Consider the following 18,278-nt stretch of genomic DNA (forward strand, 5'->3'; position numbering starts at 1 on the left):
CCATTGGTGTCAACGGATTGAAAAAAAATACAACAACCAGAAATCTCTACCGTCCTCCACCCCAACATCTACTCGGAGAGTAAATAGATAGACAGGGTTGGCTAAAAATTAATCCCAATGGAGTTAGGCGAGCAGAGCAGGCGGGGATAACCATCATGGCGCTTCACACATTATTGCTCGTGACTAGTGTTTTGCTAAATGTCTGCCCCAGTTTTGCGGCAAACAAACTCTTGGTGGTGTTAGTGGATGGTTTGCGTGAGGATTACCCAGCTAGGTAAGGTAATCTCCATTGATATGTAAAAAAAAACAGTTTGTTTAACAAGTACCTCCTGACCTCCAATCAGCTGTTTTTTGGATCTGTTTTTACAACATTCAGTATTATTTTTTAGTATTGCACTACATAAGTGAAGGTGAACCGTTTAAAAATACAATACTAACAAAGAGTACAAAATGTTGCAGAACAGTCGTAAAAGATTGAAAATGGCTGAGGATGAACCGGGCCCTTACATCTGCCTTGAGATTAGCACCGCCTTCTTTTTGATGTTATACAATTTGTATAGTTCGAGTTTTTATCAGACAGTCACATGAAACTGTTGTAACCATTAAGAAATAAATCGTTTGAGGCAGTGATGATGTGTCGTATTGTGTTTCATTCTGTTCGTTCAGAGATCTCCATCTTCTGCAGTTCCAAGCTATCGCGAGAGAGGGCGTGAAAGCACAGTATGTCACACCAGTGTTCCCTGCCAAGTCATATCCCAACTACTATTCAATTATGACAGGTATTTGTAATAAACGCCTCGTTTATTAAGTTTAATACAGAAGATGGTGGTCAAGTCTCTAGAAACCTGCACAGAGACTGATGTGTTATTTAAGAAGGTTAGTTGATTATTAACAACGTATGACACTGTTCTGACAGCTGGTTTGTGTACAGTGTATTGTCCTGGTATTTGAAGCACGTACGAATATTTACTCAGTCCAGGCGCGCTGTCCGAGCACTGTCAGAGGAACAGGATAGCAAAGTTCTCTTTACACAGCAAGGGAGTCAATACTTGATTGATCCTGATTATACCTAGACAACGTGGTCGCCTGTCATCAACTCCCTAAGGTACCGGTAATACTAAATGCTTTGTGACTCTACCTCGCATTGCAGCTAGGTGTCGCTGATGCATTGTGAATAATGTTGTTCGAAAGGTGACTGTGTTTATAGAGAGGGCTGTATGTCCTTTTCGGCTTTTTCGTTAAGGGCGTTAAGCGTAACGAGCTATTTTATTTTACCGACCCACTCTAATTCAGCGTTAAGCGTTATCGGTATATTGTTCCCGAAGCGTTATTGGACGTTTTGATTCTACGAATCTCTGCTTGGAGGGTAGCAAGTTCAAGTACATTATCCTCTGAATAAGTGGCACGTGTGACAATAACAAAGCATTGTCTTGACATATATGAAGCACGGTCCTCTCTATAGATTTTAGGCTTCGTGCAGACGCAATTCATACTGTGATGCGGCATATTTGTTATTCATCCTTGCACTTGGGTTAGCCATACGTTTCTACCGTTAAATCTTCTGCATTCGTCCCCAGGCCTTTACTCGGAAAGTCACGGCATGACAGGGAACTACATGCACGACGCCGAGAGGAACGTGTCTTTCCTGGTCGGGTTCAACCAGGAGTCGTTTGAGCCGTTCTGGTGGGAGAACGCCGAGCCTCTGTGGATAACGGCTACTAAGGCGGGGAAGGCGGTGAACATGTACTACTGGCCAGGTTAGTCAACTCATTTATCCATTCATTACCTCTGTGTACGGAGAGGTATTGTTTTTGGTGTTTGTACGGTTTGGTGTGTAGGTCGGTCGGTCGGTCTGTTCTTGTTTTTTTGATGATCATTTTATTAGCTTTAGCCTGAGTATCATCCTCGGTAGCTATGTGACCATGCACGGCTAGCAAGCGAAATGATTGAGCCAGCGGTCACTGCGGAGGATGGTACTCACGCTATCGTAACTTAAGAACCTCAGGATGGATTGTTTTCGGAACTCTCTGGGTTTTTTTTTGGTATCTTTTGTCCTGGAGCTGCTATGATCTTGATTTTCTGGCAGATAATATGCTGTTGATGTAAGAAAGAATTTGCCTTTTTAACTCCCTCGATCGTTTTACATGTGCCTGTTTGTTTATTTACTTGTTTTATTGCTTATATCAATAATTATATTGATACAGTAGACAACAGTAGTGTGACAGGTAAATGTTCTTATCGCAGACTGACAGAAAGCAAAGGTCGAATCGGCCCAAATAGCATAGTCCCCAGCCCACAAACACATTTTGACTTGCTAGGTATACCTTAGGGACACTGACAGGAAGTTATATCAAAGGTGCCAGAAACGTTTATCCCATTTCTGGTCTTCAACAATTTCCTAACTGTTCCCTAGGTTGCCAGGTGCCCATACGTAACTACGTCCCGAACAAGTGCATCGAACTGACAGACCTGCCCTCTTTCGAGAACATGTTGAACAGCATCGACGAGATTGTACAACTCTTTGGTGATGACGTCATCGATATGGCGGGCCTGTACTACCAGAAGGTCGACATTTGGGGGCACAGGTCAGTTATTAGCTGCCTTTGGTCTTACAAAGAAACATTGTCGAGTTTTCAAACAACTTCAGCATTTTCGTTACCAAACGTAAATTTATTTAAACTTATATTTAAACTTATAAACGTAAGAATTACACTTAAAACTTAAATGAACTTTTCAAGGATACCTTTGTATCCACGCACTATGGAATATGTTTAGAGTATATGAATGGTAATACAGCTGAATACAAACATGTAAGATTCATATATGATTTTAGTAGGGCCTATTTCGATTCAGTATTTCGGCTGTCATGTCAGCGAAAGTCGGTAGATTGCACATAAACATGATAGTTCGTTACGTTGTCTCTGTGGCTAAGTTGTGTATTGTTCGATGTGTAGGTACGGACCAGAATCAGAGTTAGTACGGGACAAAGTACTAGAGGTGGACACCATGCTCGGATACTTGAGGCAGAAACTAACGGTGAGATCTTCCTGTGGATAGCTTTCTCTTTAGAAATAAAAGCCAGAACCAACCTAATCAAACCAAAGAAGCAAACAAAAACAAAATATAAGATAGCGTTACTTGGTCAGTTCTAGGAACCCACAGTTGTATAGTTTGTATATGTCTTTCGACACTTATCATCACATTTCTGCATTACGTCGTAATGTTTTGAACTCTGTCCTTGGTGCTGAATGTGATGCCCCATCAGAAAAATCTTGCACTATGAATTAGAAAAAGGGGTATGGAAATAGAAACGCCAAATATAGGAGAAACATGAATTCGTATACGTGCGATATTCGTTTTCATGATAAGGCGGTTCACAGGTTAAAATGCGCCTTCGCAGCGTGATGCATTGTGGGTATCATTCAAAGTTGAAGGCATGGTCCGGACGAGGACTGTTGACCTATTACCCACAATGCGCCTCGCTGTGCATGCGCAATTGAAGCCGCGAAGTTCCTTATTAATTGAACCTTAAGTATGCTATTTTCAGGACACAGGACTTGACCAATCAGTGAACGTGATCATACTGTCGGATCACGGCATGGCCTCCTTACCTGACTACAGTGCCACTAGCGGATACATCAGTCTAAAAGACTACGTAGATGTCAACGACCTCAAGAAACCAACGCTGTACTCCGACATGCTTGTCCACATCTGGCCAAAGGACGGACTGCTAGAAAAGGCATGATTATTAGTTGATTTATTAGTTGAAGTGTATTTTTGGTAATATGACAAAGATAAAGACTTCTTAATACGTTTTGTCTAGCCTATACATGATACATAAAAGACGTCATTTTTACCAATTATGCAATCCACATTACGTGGTTGTGATCGACAAGTTGCAATTCATGGGTAATCTTCCTGTTAGCGTTTTAACTCTGTGCCCTTTCTTTGTAAAACCGCAGCACTCTCTAATATATGACCGTTCATAGCCCCATTTCTCATAATTCACATTCCCATTCTTCAATGCTAAAAGAGTGCCTCATAAACTGAAACTGTTTTGTTGCCCTTGGTGACTTCAGGTTCACTCCGATCTGTTAAACGTGCCCCACTCCATTGTCCTGAAGAAAGAGGAAATCCCGGAAGACTGGCACTACAAGCGTGGGAAATACGTCCCGCCACTGCTGCTTGTGATGCAATACCCTTGGCTTGTGTTCGAGGTTCGTCGATTCAATGATAAAACAGTATTGTGCTAGCCGGTGCTCATGGGTGCTGCCATGTTGGCAGTTGACGTCATCCAGTCGCCATCTTGTTTCCGACATCTTGTTTCCGATTCTGGTCGTGACGCCATGGCTGCGTTGATGTCGACTTTTGTTATAGTGTGTACATGTCAACTTTGTCTTTGATTTAAAAAACCAAGTTGAAAAACCGACTGCAAAATTATCTAGCTTGAACTACATACGAACATGTGATATGTCTATTATATACATGATATGATGAATACAGCGAAATGAATACCTGAATCTTGATAAAGTACGATAAGGAGATAGATCAAACCACTCTCCGTTCCTTTTCGCAACATCTATGTATGAAATATTCTGCATATTTTGGGATCATTTTGAAAAGGAAAGTGAGTTATAAGAAGTGAGCATAGACCAAACATTATCAAGTAGCAAACATTTCATTTTTGAATCATGGTTTATTGACGAACCCTGTTAAACGACTTGCATTACAAATAAACGATTTTCCCATGTAGGACGCTGCCATACCCTGGACCTGGGATAACGCCACTCAATTTCCACGGGGCAGTCACGGCTTCAGCAACTCCAGAATGGACATGAAGGGCGTCTTTATGGCGTTTGGGCCAGGTATTGTTCAGAATAAGCCAGTTCGCAGTTTGAACTGGGCATGCGCGGTGAGATACATTGTGGGTAATCTGTCAAATTTGATGACCCCTAACTTGTCTAGGTCCAGATGTGTTTCGTTTGTGTATCAGGGCCTTCAACTTTGACATATTACCCACAGTTAATGCTGCTGCTGTACTGCGCAGTTCAAACCACAAACCAGCTTATACCAACCTCTATGCAGTATGATTGGGACAGGTTGAGTATTAGCAAGGAGGTTTAAAGTCGATTTTAAACCTCTTTGGTACTAGTATTAGATAGGACGGTGCCCTGATGGTAGCTCGGTTACTCGTCGCTGCCATATATATATATATATATAGATACACTGGAATGAAATGGAACTTTGCTGAATTGACCCGTCCACTTCCGGCACGTGACGTCAGAGACATGTAACTGCATCAGCATGCCGTATGGTGCCAGGTAACCTATGTCTACCCCCGTCTGCGCCACATTCGTTTTGCCCAAGGTGTTTGTAAGGTATTTAAATATGCCGTCTTCGAAATGTCTCCTCTTTAACTGAAAGCTATAAAACGTTTTTAAAAGAAACTGTTCCTCTGTTTCAGATTTCCGAAAAGGCTACGAAGCGGGGGCGATAGACATTGTGGACGAATATCAGTTGATGTGCCGTTTACTGGACATCATCCCCCTCCCCAACAACGGGACGTGGTCCCGGGTGGAAGGCATGTTGTTGGACGGCGCCATTTCCGGCACTGTGTCCCAACATGCTTGCGTTGTCTCGACTTTCGTTATCGTCCAGTTTATGTCGATCTATTTCAGTGTTTATTGTTTGCTCTATTAGTTACTAAATATATTGCAGTAAACAATTTTATTTAGGCCCTCAAACAAAGAGTTTCACATCAATTTTTAGAAAATCGACATATTTTGGACGAATGTCAACACTCTCTTGCACGCATAACTATTTCAAACTTCTACTTTTTTTAACCACTCTGCGCTACGAGATTCTTATGTTTTGATACAACTGTGTGTCCTTGTGATGAATTGATTCAAACATTTTCGTCTATGTTTTTTTTAGCATTAATAGCACAAATGTCATCAATAAAAATCAAGTTTATGTGTTATGTTGTGCTATATAACTCAATATTACACATTTGAATTTTGTCTATACTTAGTATCTGTAAGTTCAATTTTACTGTAATGCGTTTGTATCCACTGTGTGTTTATAGTTGCGGAAGACTTTATAAGTCATGTACGTGGATATTAAGTTCTAATGTGATCAAGTATAAGAACTATACATGAAGTAAGACTACGATGTCAAAATGAATTTTCGCTGATGCTAGTGATTGTACATGTAGCTATTGAAATACATCTCCGAGAGTCAAAAGCAAACCGGTACTGAAGAGAGTGCTGTGACGTCAGTAAATCCAGGCAAGCTCAAGTTACATAAATCAACAGTGGGTAGTGAATTCCTATCCAAAATCGGGCAAAAATTAATGAGCGTGCTAATGTCATCCATAGAATTTACTTGCTGTGGCCTAAGGTCATTTACTAGTAAGTAAGGTCAGCTCTTTAAAGCTATAGAAGGCAGGGCTACTAGAGGTCTGCGAAGGAGTACTTATATCCTTATAGCCTGGTTACCAAACCCCAGCCCGATCTCAAAGTATATATCGTGCAGGATAGATTTTTTTGGGGATCGGGCTGGGGTATGGTATCCAGGCTATAGCTAGAGTACTTCGAGTGTTGTCTTCCTTTCCCGAGTGGTTGAGCTGGAAACATATGAGTGCCACAACCTTTCGTCGATCCTCTTGATCTTTAATATCAGACAAGAACTCTGAGAACTCCCCACCGTTTGATGCATATTTGTCTGTTATCATTGACCAACAGACAAATGCGTTTTGTAGTAGAATGTATGCACGCGCGCTAGTATCCTAATCTGTACAAGCAGAGGTTAGTGGGGAAAATCGTGACCTATTCCTTTATATATGCTGTCTTTTTTGTCATCTATCCCAGCAATCTCCATTTGCATACTGGGGCAAAAGGAGATTGCTACTCTACCTTATATATATTGATAGACCCAATAGAGATCCAAAGATCTACTCGGAGATTAGCCTATGTAACAATAACTCATTGAGGTATTAATTTATTCGTTCATTTGTCGTTTAGGCTTTGCTTGTTTCGTTTTGTTTTTGAATCTTCGATATGATAACCACTACTGAGAGTCAAACAGAAGCCTGGATGACGACTGACAAAAAAAAACGTTTACCATCAACCCAATGTGCATTACCAATAACTGAATAACGCAAAAAGCCTATAACGTTATGCCGTAAATACCCTTTTTATCCGAACCGTCATTGTCGGATGGGATAAAAAGGGTATTTAGACACTGACTCACTGGGTTAATCCACATTGTAAAGCCTAAAGTCTTTGCCTATTTTTGTTGTTTCGTTTCTCACTCAGTCCTTAAATACTAGCAACGCTAAGCTTAACAAGTTACATAAATACTGTACTCGCAACTGTGGGGAAAGCCAATGTATATTTTGCTCTAACAATAATGTTAGGTGTTTCAAGACACGTCTTTCTTTAAATATTAAAGAATCCCAGCAGTTGTCGACAGTTGTGGGCGTGTCTTATGCAAATATGACAATCAAACAAACAAAAGCCTTTCTGTCCATCCCTGATCACCCCTCGCCCTCTCCGGAACACAACACTAACACGTGAAGAGCTGGCTTCTATCCATGCACCACTGTGCGTGTACCGCAGTACAACGTAACGATGCAAAAAAATAATAAAGAACACCATATTACATCATATAACTCAATGTACATACAAAAATTGACCATATGTATATGTTAAACTTTATTTTTGAATTTTAAATGGCACTGCATTGATGCATATATGGGTTTTTAGCGAATATTCGAGTGAATGCCAGTATTTGGTTGGATGCGGTATCATGAGACAAGCCCCGTGTAACCCGTATCACGTGATTCGCTTCTTTATCATATAAACCAACTGACGTGCCCAACTTTTCATTATTTTCGAGAGCTGTGAGGAACAGACTGTGCTCGTCAGGCCGTCAGATCTTCCCACAAAGTCCCACGAACAGCAGGCCATGGCGATCGAGTGCTGTAAGAGCTTCGTTCTCCGTTTGACCGCTGTTGTTCTCATTTTGACAACAGGGGTCGTAGCAGCGCCTTTCAAAGGTAAGCTTCCGGGTGGACCTTATTTTAGGGGTATCCGTTATTCTACGTCTCGTTTTGTAACTTTTTGTTAAATAGAAGGTGATAAAACAGCCCTTAAATTTAGTTCACAGAAATGAGAAGAAATCGGAAGTGAATCGTAGTTTGTTGATGTTTTAGATAAAGAGAGGCAGGCCCGAATTATCGCGATTTGTTTACAAAGCGGTTCGCCCAACATCTAGCTACCGACAGGGGGCCAAATTATCGCCCCCAATTAACAGCGGAGTTTCTCACTTTCTATAAGAACGGGCTAAGAGTAAGACTATCCAAACAAGTTTTACTTCCGTTATCAACGTCATGCCCATGCGTTTGAGAATTTGTTTTCCCGCCTATTTGTCGTGCTTCATGAATTTCTTTGTTTGTTACATAATTGGACTCTCCCCCCTGGGGAGTTGTCTTATGATCATCAGCTGATCGACAAATGTCACGTAGACCAATATTTTGGCGACGTCTCATGGACGGAGCCCATAGATTAATATATCTCACCTTCCAACGGGAACTTGGAAAGTCATGCACGAAAACACATCCTTGTTAAAGTGTAAATAGTCTATTTCAGAAAATTTCTAGCCTGGTGTCCAGTCATAGTACAGCTCCCAAGTCTCTTCTGTCCTCACCGCAAATAGGCTGTGAAACTTGTGCAATTTCTTTTAAAAAGTACAATTATAATAGAAGTATTACATTATGGCAATAATAAAATGGTCTTCCCTCTATTCTTTTTGACAACAATGAGTCAATGGACCATGGCTTAACGTCCCTTTTAAGGACTGAGACCCTTTCCAATAACTTGCATGTCATGTAGATGACACAGTCAGAATTGGAACTTACGACCTCTGGTCCAAAGTTAGGGTCACTATATTAAAGCCCTGGACTATGGACGTATGTACATGTAACTGTATTAAGTTGTTGTTGTTATTTTTACAGCATATGACAAAGACCAGGCGTCCCTACGTTTCATGGTGCTGGGGGACTGGGGAGGGCTCCCAGCCTACCCCTACAGGACAGGGGTGGAGAAGGATGTAGCAGCCAGGATGGGGAAGGTAGCGGAGACCATGGACTACAAGTTTGTCCTGGGCCTGGGGGACAACTTCTACTTTGATGGCGTACAGAACGAGTTCGATAAAAGATTCCAGGTACGTATATCGAAAAATAATAGTTTAAACATTTTATATGCTATTCCTGCATAGAAAGTTAAAGTCTTACTAAGAAGTTTTCGATCAGTTCTCTGATCCTGCTCAAGTTGAGATGACCTGAAGCGTGTCATGTGACCTGAACAGGAAGGGTGACATCAGCAATTGGTCAAATGTAAGAAGTTTACTTTGTGTGCGGAATCGAAGTAAAATCTTTGTAAGCTCAATCACTGTTTCATTTGAAATCCATTACACATTACAGTGATTTTGTATTTCAAAGTCTCTTCAGTTAAAGGTGGCAATTTTGTAGGGCCAGTTAACCGTATAATCAGTTCTGTGTAGTTCATAGCCAAAGTGCTCAAATTTATCATCAAATGTAATTGGTGCATTCGATGTTAGCACTAGAATTTAGTGTACAGCAAAGTCAGCCTCCCCAAATAACGTAATACATAGACACTGCCTTTCTAAATTTATTGTTGACAGTGCAAACTCACCACAATGACAGACTCACAGTGTACTTGAAAACTTTTTCACAGGAAACTTTTGAGGATGTCTTCACAGCGAAGTCATTGGACATTCCCTGGTACTTCATCGCTGGCAACCATGACCACAACGGCAACGTCTCGGCTCAGATAGCGTACACGAAGAGGGCAAATAAGAGGTCAAATAAATGGTATGTTGCTATCACTCTTACTGGTGCACATGTTACTATTGTTAGTTCTCATTTTTCTCTTGTGGTACTTATGTAGAATAGCAAGCAAATTTCCAAAGTGACAAATCAGGACTGGCACAAAAGTGTTTGTTCGAGCTTGCATAAATTGTCCTTCAAATTTCAAATGTTAGGACAATGTTGCCTGTGCACTGAAATGCTGCAAACATTTGGGTTTGTTTTGGCATCCGTCTGTCTCGGAAGACAATGGTAGGCAGACAGGGTGGGTTTTAAGGCGACCTGTCCGCCTGGCCTGCACTTTTTAAGGTGAAGGAGGGGTGTGCACTTCCTTCTCCACCACCCTCTCGTCCACTGGCGCACCAAGTCCTACAGGGCCCCAGCAGATGCAGGTTTGTTATTTGGAGTTTCCGTCTCCTAGGAGGACTTCCGACCAAGGATGTAAGGGGTTCCTCCTACCCCTGACTCGTGTGTCATGGCGGGTGCGTCATGCCCGAACATGCCCCTATGGCCTGTCACCACAACAAAGGCCTGTCACTGCCACTAGCCGAAGCTATGTACTCATTTACACCTGAGTTAGGTGAGGAAAGTCGTGTAAAGTGCCTTTCCCAAGGGCACAAGATCGGTGACACGGCAAGCGGATTTGAACCCGGGACCTCTCGGGCCTGAGACCAACGCGCTCCCGATCGTGCCACGCGGTCCCACAACATTTGGGTACAAGTGGTTTAAGGGACAAAGTACAAAGGCCAAATCTTGGTTGAGTTGTTGTCTCATGATGCAAAATAGAGATTTCTTCAAAGCATGGGTGGTCACTATAGACATGAATGTTAATGCTTGTGTCAATGGGAAAAATTACTAGGGACGAGTAAGACTAAAAAGTGGTTGCATTGGGTAGGTGGTTCATAGTTAAAGGTGGCAACTATTTAAGGTTTGACTGTGTATCATGTGCATCTTCTTTGGGTAGTTTTAAAGAACGCTTGCAGATAGATGTGCAATGGTTAGGTGTGACGGGTCGTTCGGTGTAATATAACCAGCTGCTGCCGCGCCGCTTGCCTGCAAAGCTGGTGTGTTATGCCGAACGGCGGTTATACCAGCTATATAGATACAGATACAGATGTACACATGTTTGATCAAGCATCTTGTCCCCATAGGAACTTCCCAAGCCTGTACTACAGCCTGAACTACACTGTGCCTGGTACCAACACTACGGTCACCATCATCCAGTATGATTCCATCACTCTGTGTGGGAACACAGACGACTTCGAGGATGGGCTACTGATGGGGCCGGAGAATCTCCAAGTAGCTACGACTCAGCTGGAATGGCTGGAACAACAGCTGAAAGCTACAAAGTGAGCAATGTCTCCTCCTGTTTGAAGTAGCTTATACTGCAACATACTTATGTCTGTGACAACAGGGTTTCTATTGAAAGTGGGAGAGGATTGGCTTGACATGTCATGAAAGCATCCATACAGCCATTGTCTGTCTTATAGCTCCCAAGTCTCTTCTGTCCTATCCGCAAATGGAGACCCGGGAGCTATAATACGGCTGGATACCAGGCTATGTGAAGTGTCATTCTTATTAACAGTCTTTGCCTAGAACTTGTCACTCCAGACATAATTTGCTTATGTCTCAGAGGCCTTCAACTTTGACATATTGCCTACAGTGCATCACACTGTGCAGGTGCAATGCAAACCACGAACCAGCTTGTTACAAAAGTCCAGATTTTCTTTTTATGTCTTGCTTCTTTAGTTCAGAAAAATGACAGCCAATGGCTTGATATAGTTTTTGTGCAAGCCTTACATGATAGTTGTTCTACAATACAATGTACCTATATTATCTCTAACCCTTTCAATTTGTTTTACAGATCGGACTATGTGATCGTCACTGCTCACTATCCCGTGTGGTCTGCAGCGGAACATGGACCAACCAAGTGTCTGGTGCAACAGGTGAAGCCGCTATTGGAGCATTACGGTGTCACGGCGTACTTCAGCGGGCATGACCACAATCTTCAGGTATGTCACAGTTTCTGTAGCCTTTTCTCTTTGTGAGCAGTACTATTCAATGGTATAATACTGTGCAAAAATGGTGTTACAGTTAAAGGTATCATGCATAACAGTAGTCCAGTTGCCAAAACAACAGACAGCACAAGACACTTCAGGATTGTTGTAGACAAGTTGTGACACAATCATTTGTACAATAGTGTTCTTCAAGTACTGTAAATTTATTCATTTTCTTAGTTTCATGGTAGAATTCTGTAGTATTTTTTGTTACTGTAATAGTAAAGCATTGACACGGTAGAAATGCTTGGTAAAATTTGCGGTGTTATGAATTTCCATAGCAGAGATTTCTAGAAAACAACAAAATAGAATCACAGCATATATTTGAAGATTTACAGAAGCTAATTGTATCTTTCTTCCATATCCAGCACTTGAAGGAGGAGGACTCAGATGTGGAGTACTTCGTCATTGGCTGTGCTAACTTCATCGACACCTCTCAGAAACACAAGGAGTCTGTACCCAAGGACTCTCTGAAGTTTATTTGGGCGGAGGACAAGGGAAGGGGGGGCTTTGCTCAAGTGCAGGTCACTGAAGAGGACCTGACGTTCACGTTTTTGGAGTCCGAAGACGGCAAGGAGTTGTATCAGAGAGTCATGAAGCCAAGGAAGTTGAAGTAAAGCAAAGTTTTGTGAAGCCAATACTCTGCCTGCCTTAACAGTAGCATAGTTTCCAGTCTTGCTTGTAACAGTCACTATCATGGGAGGGGGTAACGGATGTTGGAAACTAACAAGACTAGAAATGCTGCTACCCATAGTGTTCAATAATTTTCTATGCTAGATTACTAACGGTAAACCTGCAGAAGTGGTGTTCAGGGAAATAGTGATTTTTTATGCTAGATTACTAACCTGCCAAAGTGTTTTATTTTCTATGCTAGATTACTTAGCTGCAGAAGTGTTCAGTAATTTTCTATGCTAGATTACTTAGCTGCAGAAGTGTTCAGTAATTTTCTATGCTAGATTACTTAGCTGCAGAAGTGTTCAGTAATTTTCTATGCTAAATAACGCTGCAGAAGTGTTCAGTAATTTTCTATGCTAGATTACTTAGCTGCAGAAGTGTTCAGTAATTTTCTATGCTAGATAACTAACCTGCAGAAGTGTTCAGTAATTTTCTATGCTAGATTACTAAGCTGCAAAAGTGTTCAGTACTTTTCTATGCTAGATAACTAACCTGCAGAAGTGTTCAGGAAAAGTAATTTTCTATGCTAGATCACTAGTATATCTTGTCATAATAATTAAAACATGTACTTCATGTTACTCGCCAAAAGCTTTGAAGACGATCATTAATGTAGAAAAAATGTGAAAAAAATTGTGTTGAACAATCAGTTGTACATAATCAGGATATGTGTCAAATATTTTGCATTTTTTTGTGATAAAACAAAATTGTACATACTTGGAAGTTTTACTTAGAAATTATATTGAAGGAGAAGATTTTATACTTTGTGATAGCCTGGAATGCTTCAAGTTTTGCTGTATAGGTTGTGGGTAATAGTTACCCAAAGTGATATTCTAGGTCAATTTCTAATTTTGAAAGGAGACTTTTTAATCCTATCCCTGCTGCCTTACAACCCATTACAACTATTACATTAGTATGTGGAATGATAAGTTGCGACATAAAAGTCCTGTATAGATTTAAGATGTATAAAGTACTTGTAATAAGGATCAGTCGTTCTCAGGTACGGGAATGATTTTTTTCTCTTATGGATAAATGTAAAGGAATTGTTTTGCTGCAAATTGGAATGTTTTGGGCTAGCAGTTAGAAATATTTGAAATGTAGTATTTTAAATTCAGTGTACATGTGTACTATTCTTATTATCATATGCAGCAAGAAGATTTCTGCAGGATTTGTACAAATAGATTTGTTTGATAGATATATAAATAATATATTAATTAGCAATGTCTTTGGATTTGCAATAGGCACTTGGATTGTCATTTGATAGATGCCGAAGGTAAAAGTTTTATTAAAAGGATGTGTTTTGACTTTTACATGGAAAAAGTTAAGTTTAATTGAAATGTTTTCATGGTACTAAATGTTAAATTGTGCTTATTTGATAAAATCTGCACTTATGTAATCTTTGCTTCACCTGCAACATTACATGTCAGATAGAGTACTATTTGCCTATTCTTTTGTTGGATAGCCTGCAACATTGACATTTTTGTTGGCATCCCAGTGTTGTGAACTTCAAGTTCAAAGTTATGTATGTTTTGGATGTTGGAGTCACCTTGTTGGTATGCCGCAATATTAAAATCCACCTTTAATGATGATACATGTATTGCTGTCAAGAGTATCACTGTAATTTTGTGGTTATGATAAGTATTAAATTGTAATAGCCTCCTCTCCTCTTGTACTTGCCTTCATTTTATTTCAACTTTTCCATTCCCATATGCTCATCCTACAATTTAAAAAGTCCTTTGAATGGTTCTATTGCATATGTTGAAACAAAATTGTGTGACAATTTGCATAATATACTATCCTCTTCTGCAGGGCCTTGCCCCTGGCCTATACAATACTAGATGCTCTACAAAACTGGGCTGAGGTTTCCACAAGATCTATTGTATAAGCATCAGACAATGGCCTATACTTAAGATAGTTTACAATATAATGTATTACATTTCCTCCCTGTATCTTACTTTCCTTGGGAGATGTATTGTGCAAGCAGTCAAACAGCTACGTCCGTGTGGTAATTTTGACACCACCTTCCACTCATTTCTGTCCACATTGTAGCTTTGTACCAAGTCTGTTGGTTCGTTTTCCTTGCCATCATTCCCGCCAAGTACGTACACCTTGTTCCTGATGACCACTGTACCCATGAGGCTTCGGGGCTGCAGCATGGGGGCCACCACGGAACAGGTATCTGTGGTGATATCGTAAAGTTCGACCTGATTGAAAGTGTCGTCCTGCGCTCTTCCTCCGATGATGACGATGGTATTGCTTCCAACCGCACACATGGAGTGTAAGAATCTAAGGAGAACATAGAATTAATTCTTTGTCAATGGCGGCTCCTTTTCAATAAGTTTTATATTGTTCCAAATGTGCATGCACAGCAAAATGCATTGTGGAGTATATGTCAAAGGCGAAGGCCCTTAAGTTGTAAACAGCTCTTACCAAGACCATGCCTGTTACATGTCCAGACATGTTTTGATAGTGTTACTGAAGCCCTCACCTTTGACATGTCAGCCACTGTGCATCTTGTTGTGCATACGCAGTTTAAACTGTGAACCAGCTTATCTCGATAGAAAACTACTCCATAAGTCATATGCACATAATGCTCGTCATGTTACAAAGAGCACTGTCACCTAATCTGTTGTCTTTCTTACATCATACACATTTGGTAATGTGTTGTTAGGACACAACTGAAACCAGTAGCATGTTAAATTATAAAACTAAGACTGTTACTAGTATTAGATATCTTTTACTGACCTTGCATACTGCATAGGTTTTCTGTAGGTAACGCCAGCACTTGGATCATATGTGAACATGTGGTTGGTGAACTCATCATCATTGAAGCCTCCTATGGGGAAAGAACAGAAAGTCTCTGCTGACTAATTGTTCTTTTATATACAAACAATACCAACTGAATACGGATTAAAATATTTTTTGTAAGTATTTGTAAGCCCTTGTCCAAGAGGTTATGCTATACTGAATAGTAATGTTTGTTTGGGGCCAGATCAGTGCCTCATTCCATCCCCCAAAAGAACAAGAATTTGCTTTTGAGGAGAGAGAAAACTTTCTTCACATCCATAAAAAAATCTTAACTTCATAAGATCCAATAATACTTCCATAAGCAGAATGACAAACTTTGAACAGTAAGAACAAATATTTGCTTCAAAATATGAATTAAATCAAATACTGCCTTTACTTTGCAACATCCCATTAACCATGGTTACTGGTAGTGCCTTCCAAGGTCTCTCATTAACCCCCTTCGAACAACAAGTGGGACAGAAAAAAGTTCAAAGCCTGTTTCAGAGGTATATAAATCTCAACATGACTATTGAATTGCTATTTCCCAAGCAAATTTCCTGACCTGAGAGATACATGGTTCCATTACACACACAGCCTGCATGATAGCAAATCGTCTCCTCCAGTGAACGCACAAACTCCCAGCTGTCTACTTCTGTCGTGTACGCCTCCACGGAAGCTAACGTGTGCAGCTGATCATCTGAGCCACCAATAGCGTACAGCTTCCCTTTCCACGGCAAGAGAGAAAAGTGACATCTGGAGTTTTTCATTGGCGCAAGATGAATCCAGTTGTCGAACCTCGGGTCATACCGGAAACATGCGGTCATGTTGGCACTGACGTCGGCAATGATGGTGAAAAAACGTGCCAGTTCCTGGCCCCCTGGTACTTCGGAACCTCCGGCAAAATACAGGAATCCGTCCATGACTGCCACTGCGTGATTGGCTCGGATGTCCCCAGGTGAAGACAGTGGCCGCCATTCCGAATCTGTCTCTGCATTTTGGTCCCAGAACATCATACTGTAAACCTGGGTCGCTTCAGGACCATCCCCAAGCAACCGCTGCATGGCTTGTCCGACCTGTTCTGACCGCGTCTCTCCACCGAGAATGACAATGGAAGGGCTATCGGAGCGAACTTTTGTCCGTTTGTTCTGTAGCTTGTTTTCTAGGTAAGGGTTGGAATGATACGTCATCGCTTCTTCTATCAGAGCTTTGCAACCCTGATCTTGTAGCATAAAATCCACCACAATAACGTGTTCTCTGAGATCCTCTGGGTACAAAAGGGGAAATCTTACACAACTCATGAGTCCTCTTGCATACTGCAATCTTGTTCTTTTCTCAAGTTTGATCCACTTTACGACTGCATCGAAGACTTCAAGTTCAGTCCTAACTTCTAATCGATCGTTGTCGATGTAAAAACTCACCTCATCTGCTGGCAAGTTCAGAAAGTTGTCTGTCTGAGAAAACTTTAAGAAGTTCTTAAACACAAACTGGTCTACTGCTGACTTTAGACTATTAAGATTGTAGAGAGCAGCCAAACTAGCAACGTGCATACAGCTGTTAACGTGTAACATCTTCTTAAGGTATTGGCAGCATAGCTCCACTACTAACGGTAGCTGTAGCATACAAGCTGTTGTCAGGACAGTTTCTGCATGCTCGACACCTTTAAACTCAATGTCAGAGTTGTATATAAACTCAATACACGATGACACACCCTGGGTACTGAGACAATACAGTTCAACTTGACTTTGTCTGCATTCTTTCATTCCACCCGTAAACATAGCCCTGAAGTAGTCGCCACTAGCTGCAAGTACAACCCTATGAGCTTTGATCGCACAATTTTCTACCAAAATGTCAACATCGCAAAGGCTTTCTGCTTTTTGAAGCTTGCCTAGTTTGTCAAGAAAATCCTTTGCGAAGGAGTGGTTGCTGAAAACAGAGTCACTGCTACCTTTAGAAAAGCCATCACAAGTTTCCACAACAAAAGGCAACTGTAACAGCTTGCCGAGTAGACGAATATCGTCAACTGTTTCACTTGTTAGCAGAAGTTTTGACGTATAGATATAGTTTATCAACTCTTTAACAGCTCTTTCTGGATGCTTGTTAAAACTATCATTTAGTGAAGCTTTCTGATTTTTGTTAAAACAAACTTCAAGGAAAGGGCTGCTAGCTGCAAGGACCACTTGATGGACGTTATGTGTTTCACAAAGAGTAATGTCACAGAGAAGTCCGTCCTTTTGCAGAGATTCAATGGCTTCTTGAAGTTTCACTGCATGTATGAAACTTGGTTCATGAGCACCAGTCTTGTGTTGAAGATTGTCGTCTGCAAGGTTTTGGGAAGCCATCTTTAAAATTTCTGAAAGTTTAAAGAAAGAAAAAATGTTTATACTGAACCTAGCTTATGGAAAAAATGCCACAGCGGTGTTTAAATCTCTTCCATTAGTGTTATGACTTGAGAAATATTCAAAAAATAGTTTTGACTTTTGAGTGTTGACAAATAGATTACAGTCTATTGCCTTGTCTCGCCCCCCTCCCCACCCTTAGGTAAATCTACAAAAGCAAGGAATTCAAGACAAAACCCAATGTAAAAACTGTATGAAAAGAAAATAAATATCTTCATAGCCTTTATTTCGCTTTCTATTTGAATAAAACTGCGCAAATGAACTGTCGTTCGCCAAAAGTACACTTTTTCCCTACCTCTTCTGTGTCCTTAGCCAAAAAACATAAAAGGTCACAGGAAGAGTTCAGTATTGTTATAGGGGTGATTCATTGAGAGTATTCAGTAAAATAAGATACATGCTGTAAATAGTAATACTATCTAACACAATTTAAATTGATATACTATTATATTAATATGGTGAATGGCACTTTTAAGTACT

General features: G+C 40.8%; 3 protein-coding genes across 4 annotated transcripts; 2 read left to right on the top strand and 1 right to left on the bottom strand.

The window, feature by feature from the left end:
• Nucleotides 1–91: 91 nt before the first annotated feature.
• Nucleotides 92–7,651, top strand: LOC118405249 (glycerophosphocholine cholinephosphodiesterase ENPP6-like). Of its 2 annotated transcripts, XM_035804643.1 has the most exons (9): nt 92–274; nt 667–779; nt 1,578–1,757; nt 2,414–2,585; nt 2,955–3,036; nt 3,548–3,739; nt 4,080–4,217; nt 4,754–4,865; nt 5,465–7,649. In XM_035804643.1, the coding sequence occupies exons 1-9, from the start codon at nt 156–158 to the stop codon at nt 5,698–5,700; spliced, it is 1,344 nt and encodes a 447-aa protein (XP_035660536.1). In that variant the 5' UTR covers nt 92–155; the 3' UTR covers nt 5,701–7,649. The 2 variants fall into 2 exon arrangements, with proteins under 2 accessions (XP_035660536.1, XP_035660537.1); XM_035804644.1 differs by lacking the exons at nt 92–274; nt 667–779 and adding an exon at nt 1,050–1,105 and having other exon boundaries at nt 5,465–7,651.
• Nucleotides 7,652–7,811: 160 nt separating this feature from the next.
• LOC118405250 (tartrate-resistant acid phosphatase type 5-like) lies at nt 7,812–14,209 on the top strand. The gene is made up of 6 exons (XM_035804645.1): nt 7,812–8,059; nt 9,017–9,225; nt 9,759–9,895; nt 11,041–11,238; nt 11,754–11,901; nt 12,315–14,209. Exons 1-6 carry the CDS (start codon nt 7,969–7,971, stop codon nt 12,561–12,563), a joined length of 1,032 nt encoding a protein of 343 aa, XP_035660538.1. The 5' UTR covers nt 7,812–7,968; the 3' UTR covers nt 12,564–14,209.
• LOC118405247 (kelch-like protein 9) lies at nt 13,206–18,161 on the bottom strand. Its single transcript, XM_035804642.1, has 4 exons — nt 18,097–18,161; nt 15,968–17,755; nt 15,364–15,454; nt 13,206–14,904 (listed from the first exon to the last, which is right to left on the bottom strand). Exons 2-4 carry the CDS (start codon nt 17,742–17,744, stop codon nt 14,550–14,552), a joined length of 2,223 nt encoding a protein of 740 aa, XP_035660535.1. The 5' UTR covers nt 17,745–17,755; nt 18,097–18,161; the 3' UTR covers nt 13,206–14,549.
• Nucleotides 18,162–18,278: the final 117 nt, after the last annotated feature.

Source organism: Branchiostoma floridae, chromosome 18 (genome assembly GCF_000003815.2).
Source record: "Branchiostoma floridae strain S238N-H82 chromosome 18, Bfl_VNyyK, whole genome shotgun sequence".
NCBI lineage: Eukaryota > Metazoa > Chordata > Leptocardii > Amphioxiformes > Branchiostomatidae > Branchiostoma > Branchiostoma floridae.

Coding starts and splice junctions, on each gene's coding strand:
- LOC118405249 (XM_035804643.1), top strand. CDS start 156: ATGGCGCTTCACACATTATTGCTCGTGACTAGTGTTTTGCTAAATGTC. Junction 780..1,577: donor CTACTATTCAATTATGACAG/GTATTTGTAATA, acceptor ATTCGTCCCCAG/GCCTTTACTCGGAAAGTCAC. Junction 3,740..4,079: donor AGGACGGACTGCTAGAAAAG/GCATGATTATTA, acceptor TGGTGACTTCAG/GTTCACTCCGATCTGTTAAA.
- LOC118405250 (XM_035804645.1), top strand. CDS start 7,969: ATGGCGATCGAGTGCTGTAAGAGCTTCGTTCTCCGTTTGACCGCTGTT. Junction 9,226..9,758: donor AGTTCGATAAAAGATTCCAG/GTACGTATATCG, acceptor ACTTTTTCACAG/GAAACTTTTGAGGATGTCTT. Junction 9,896..11,040: donor AATAAGAGGTCAAATAAATG/GTATGTTGCTAT, acceptor TTGTCCCCATAG/GAACTTCCCAAGCCTGTACT.
- LOC118405247 (XM_035804642.1), bottom strand. CDS start 17,744: ATGGCTTCCCAAAACCTTGCAGACGACAATCTTCAACACAAGACTGGT. Junction 15,455..15,967: donor TGGAACCATGTATCTCTCAG/GTCAGGAAATTT, acceptor CTTTCCCCATAG/GAGGCTTCAATGATGATGAG. Junction 14,905..15,363: donor AAACCTATGCAGTATGCAAG/GTCAGTAAAAGA, acceptor TGTTCTCCTTAG/ATTCTTACACTCCATGTGTG.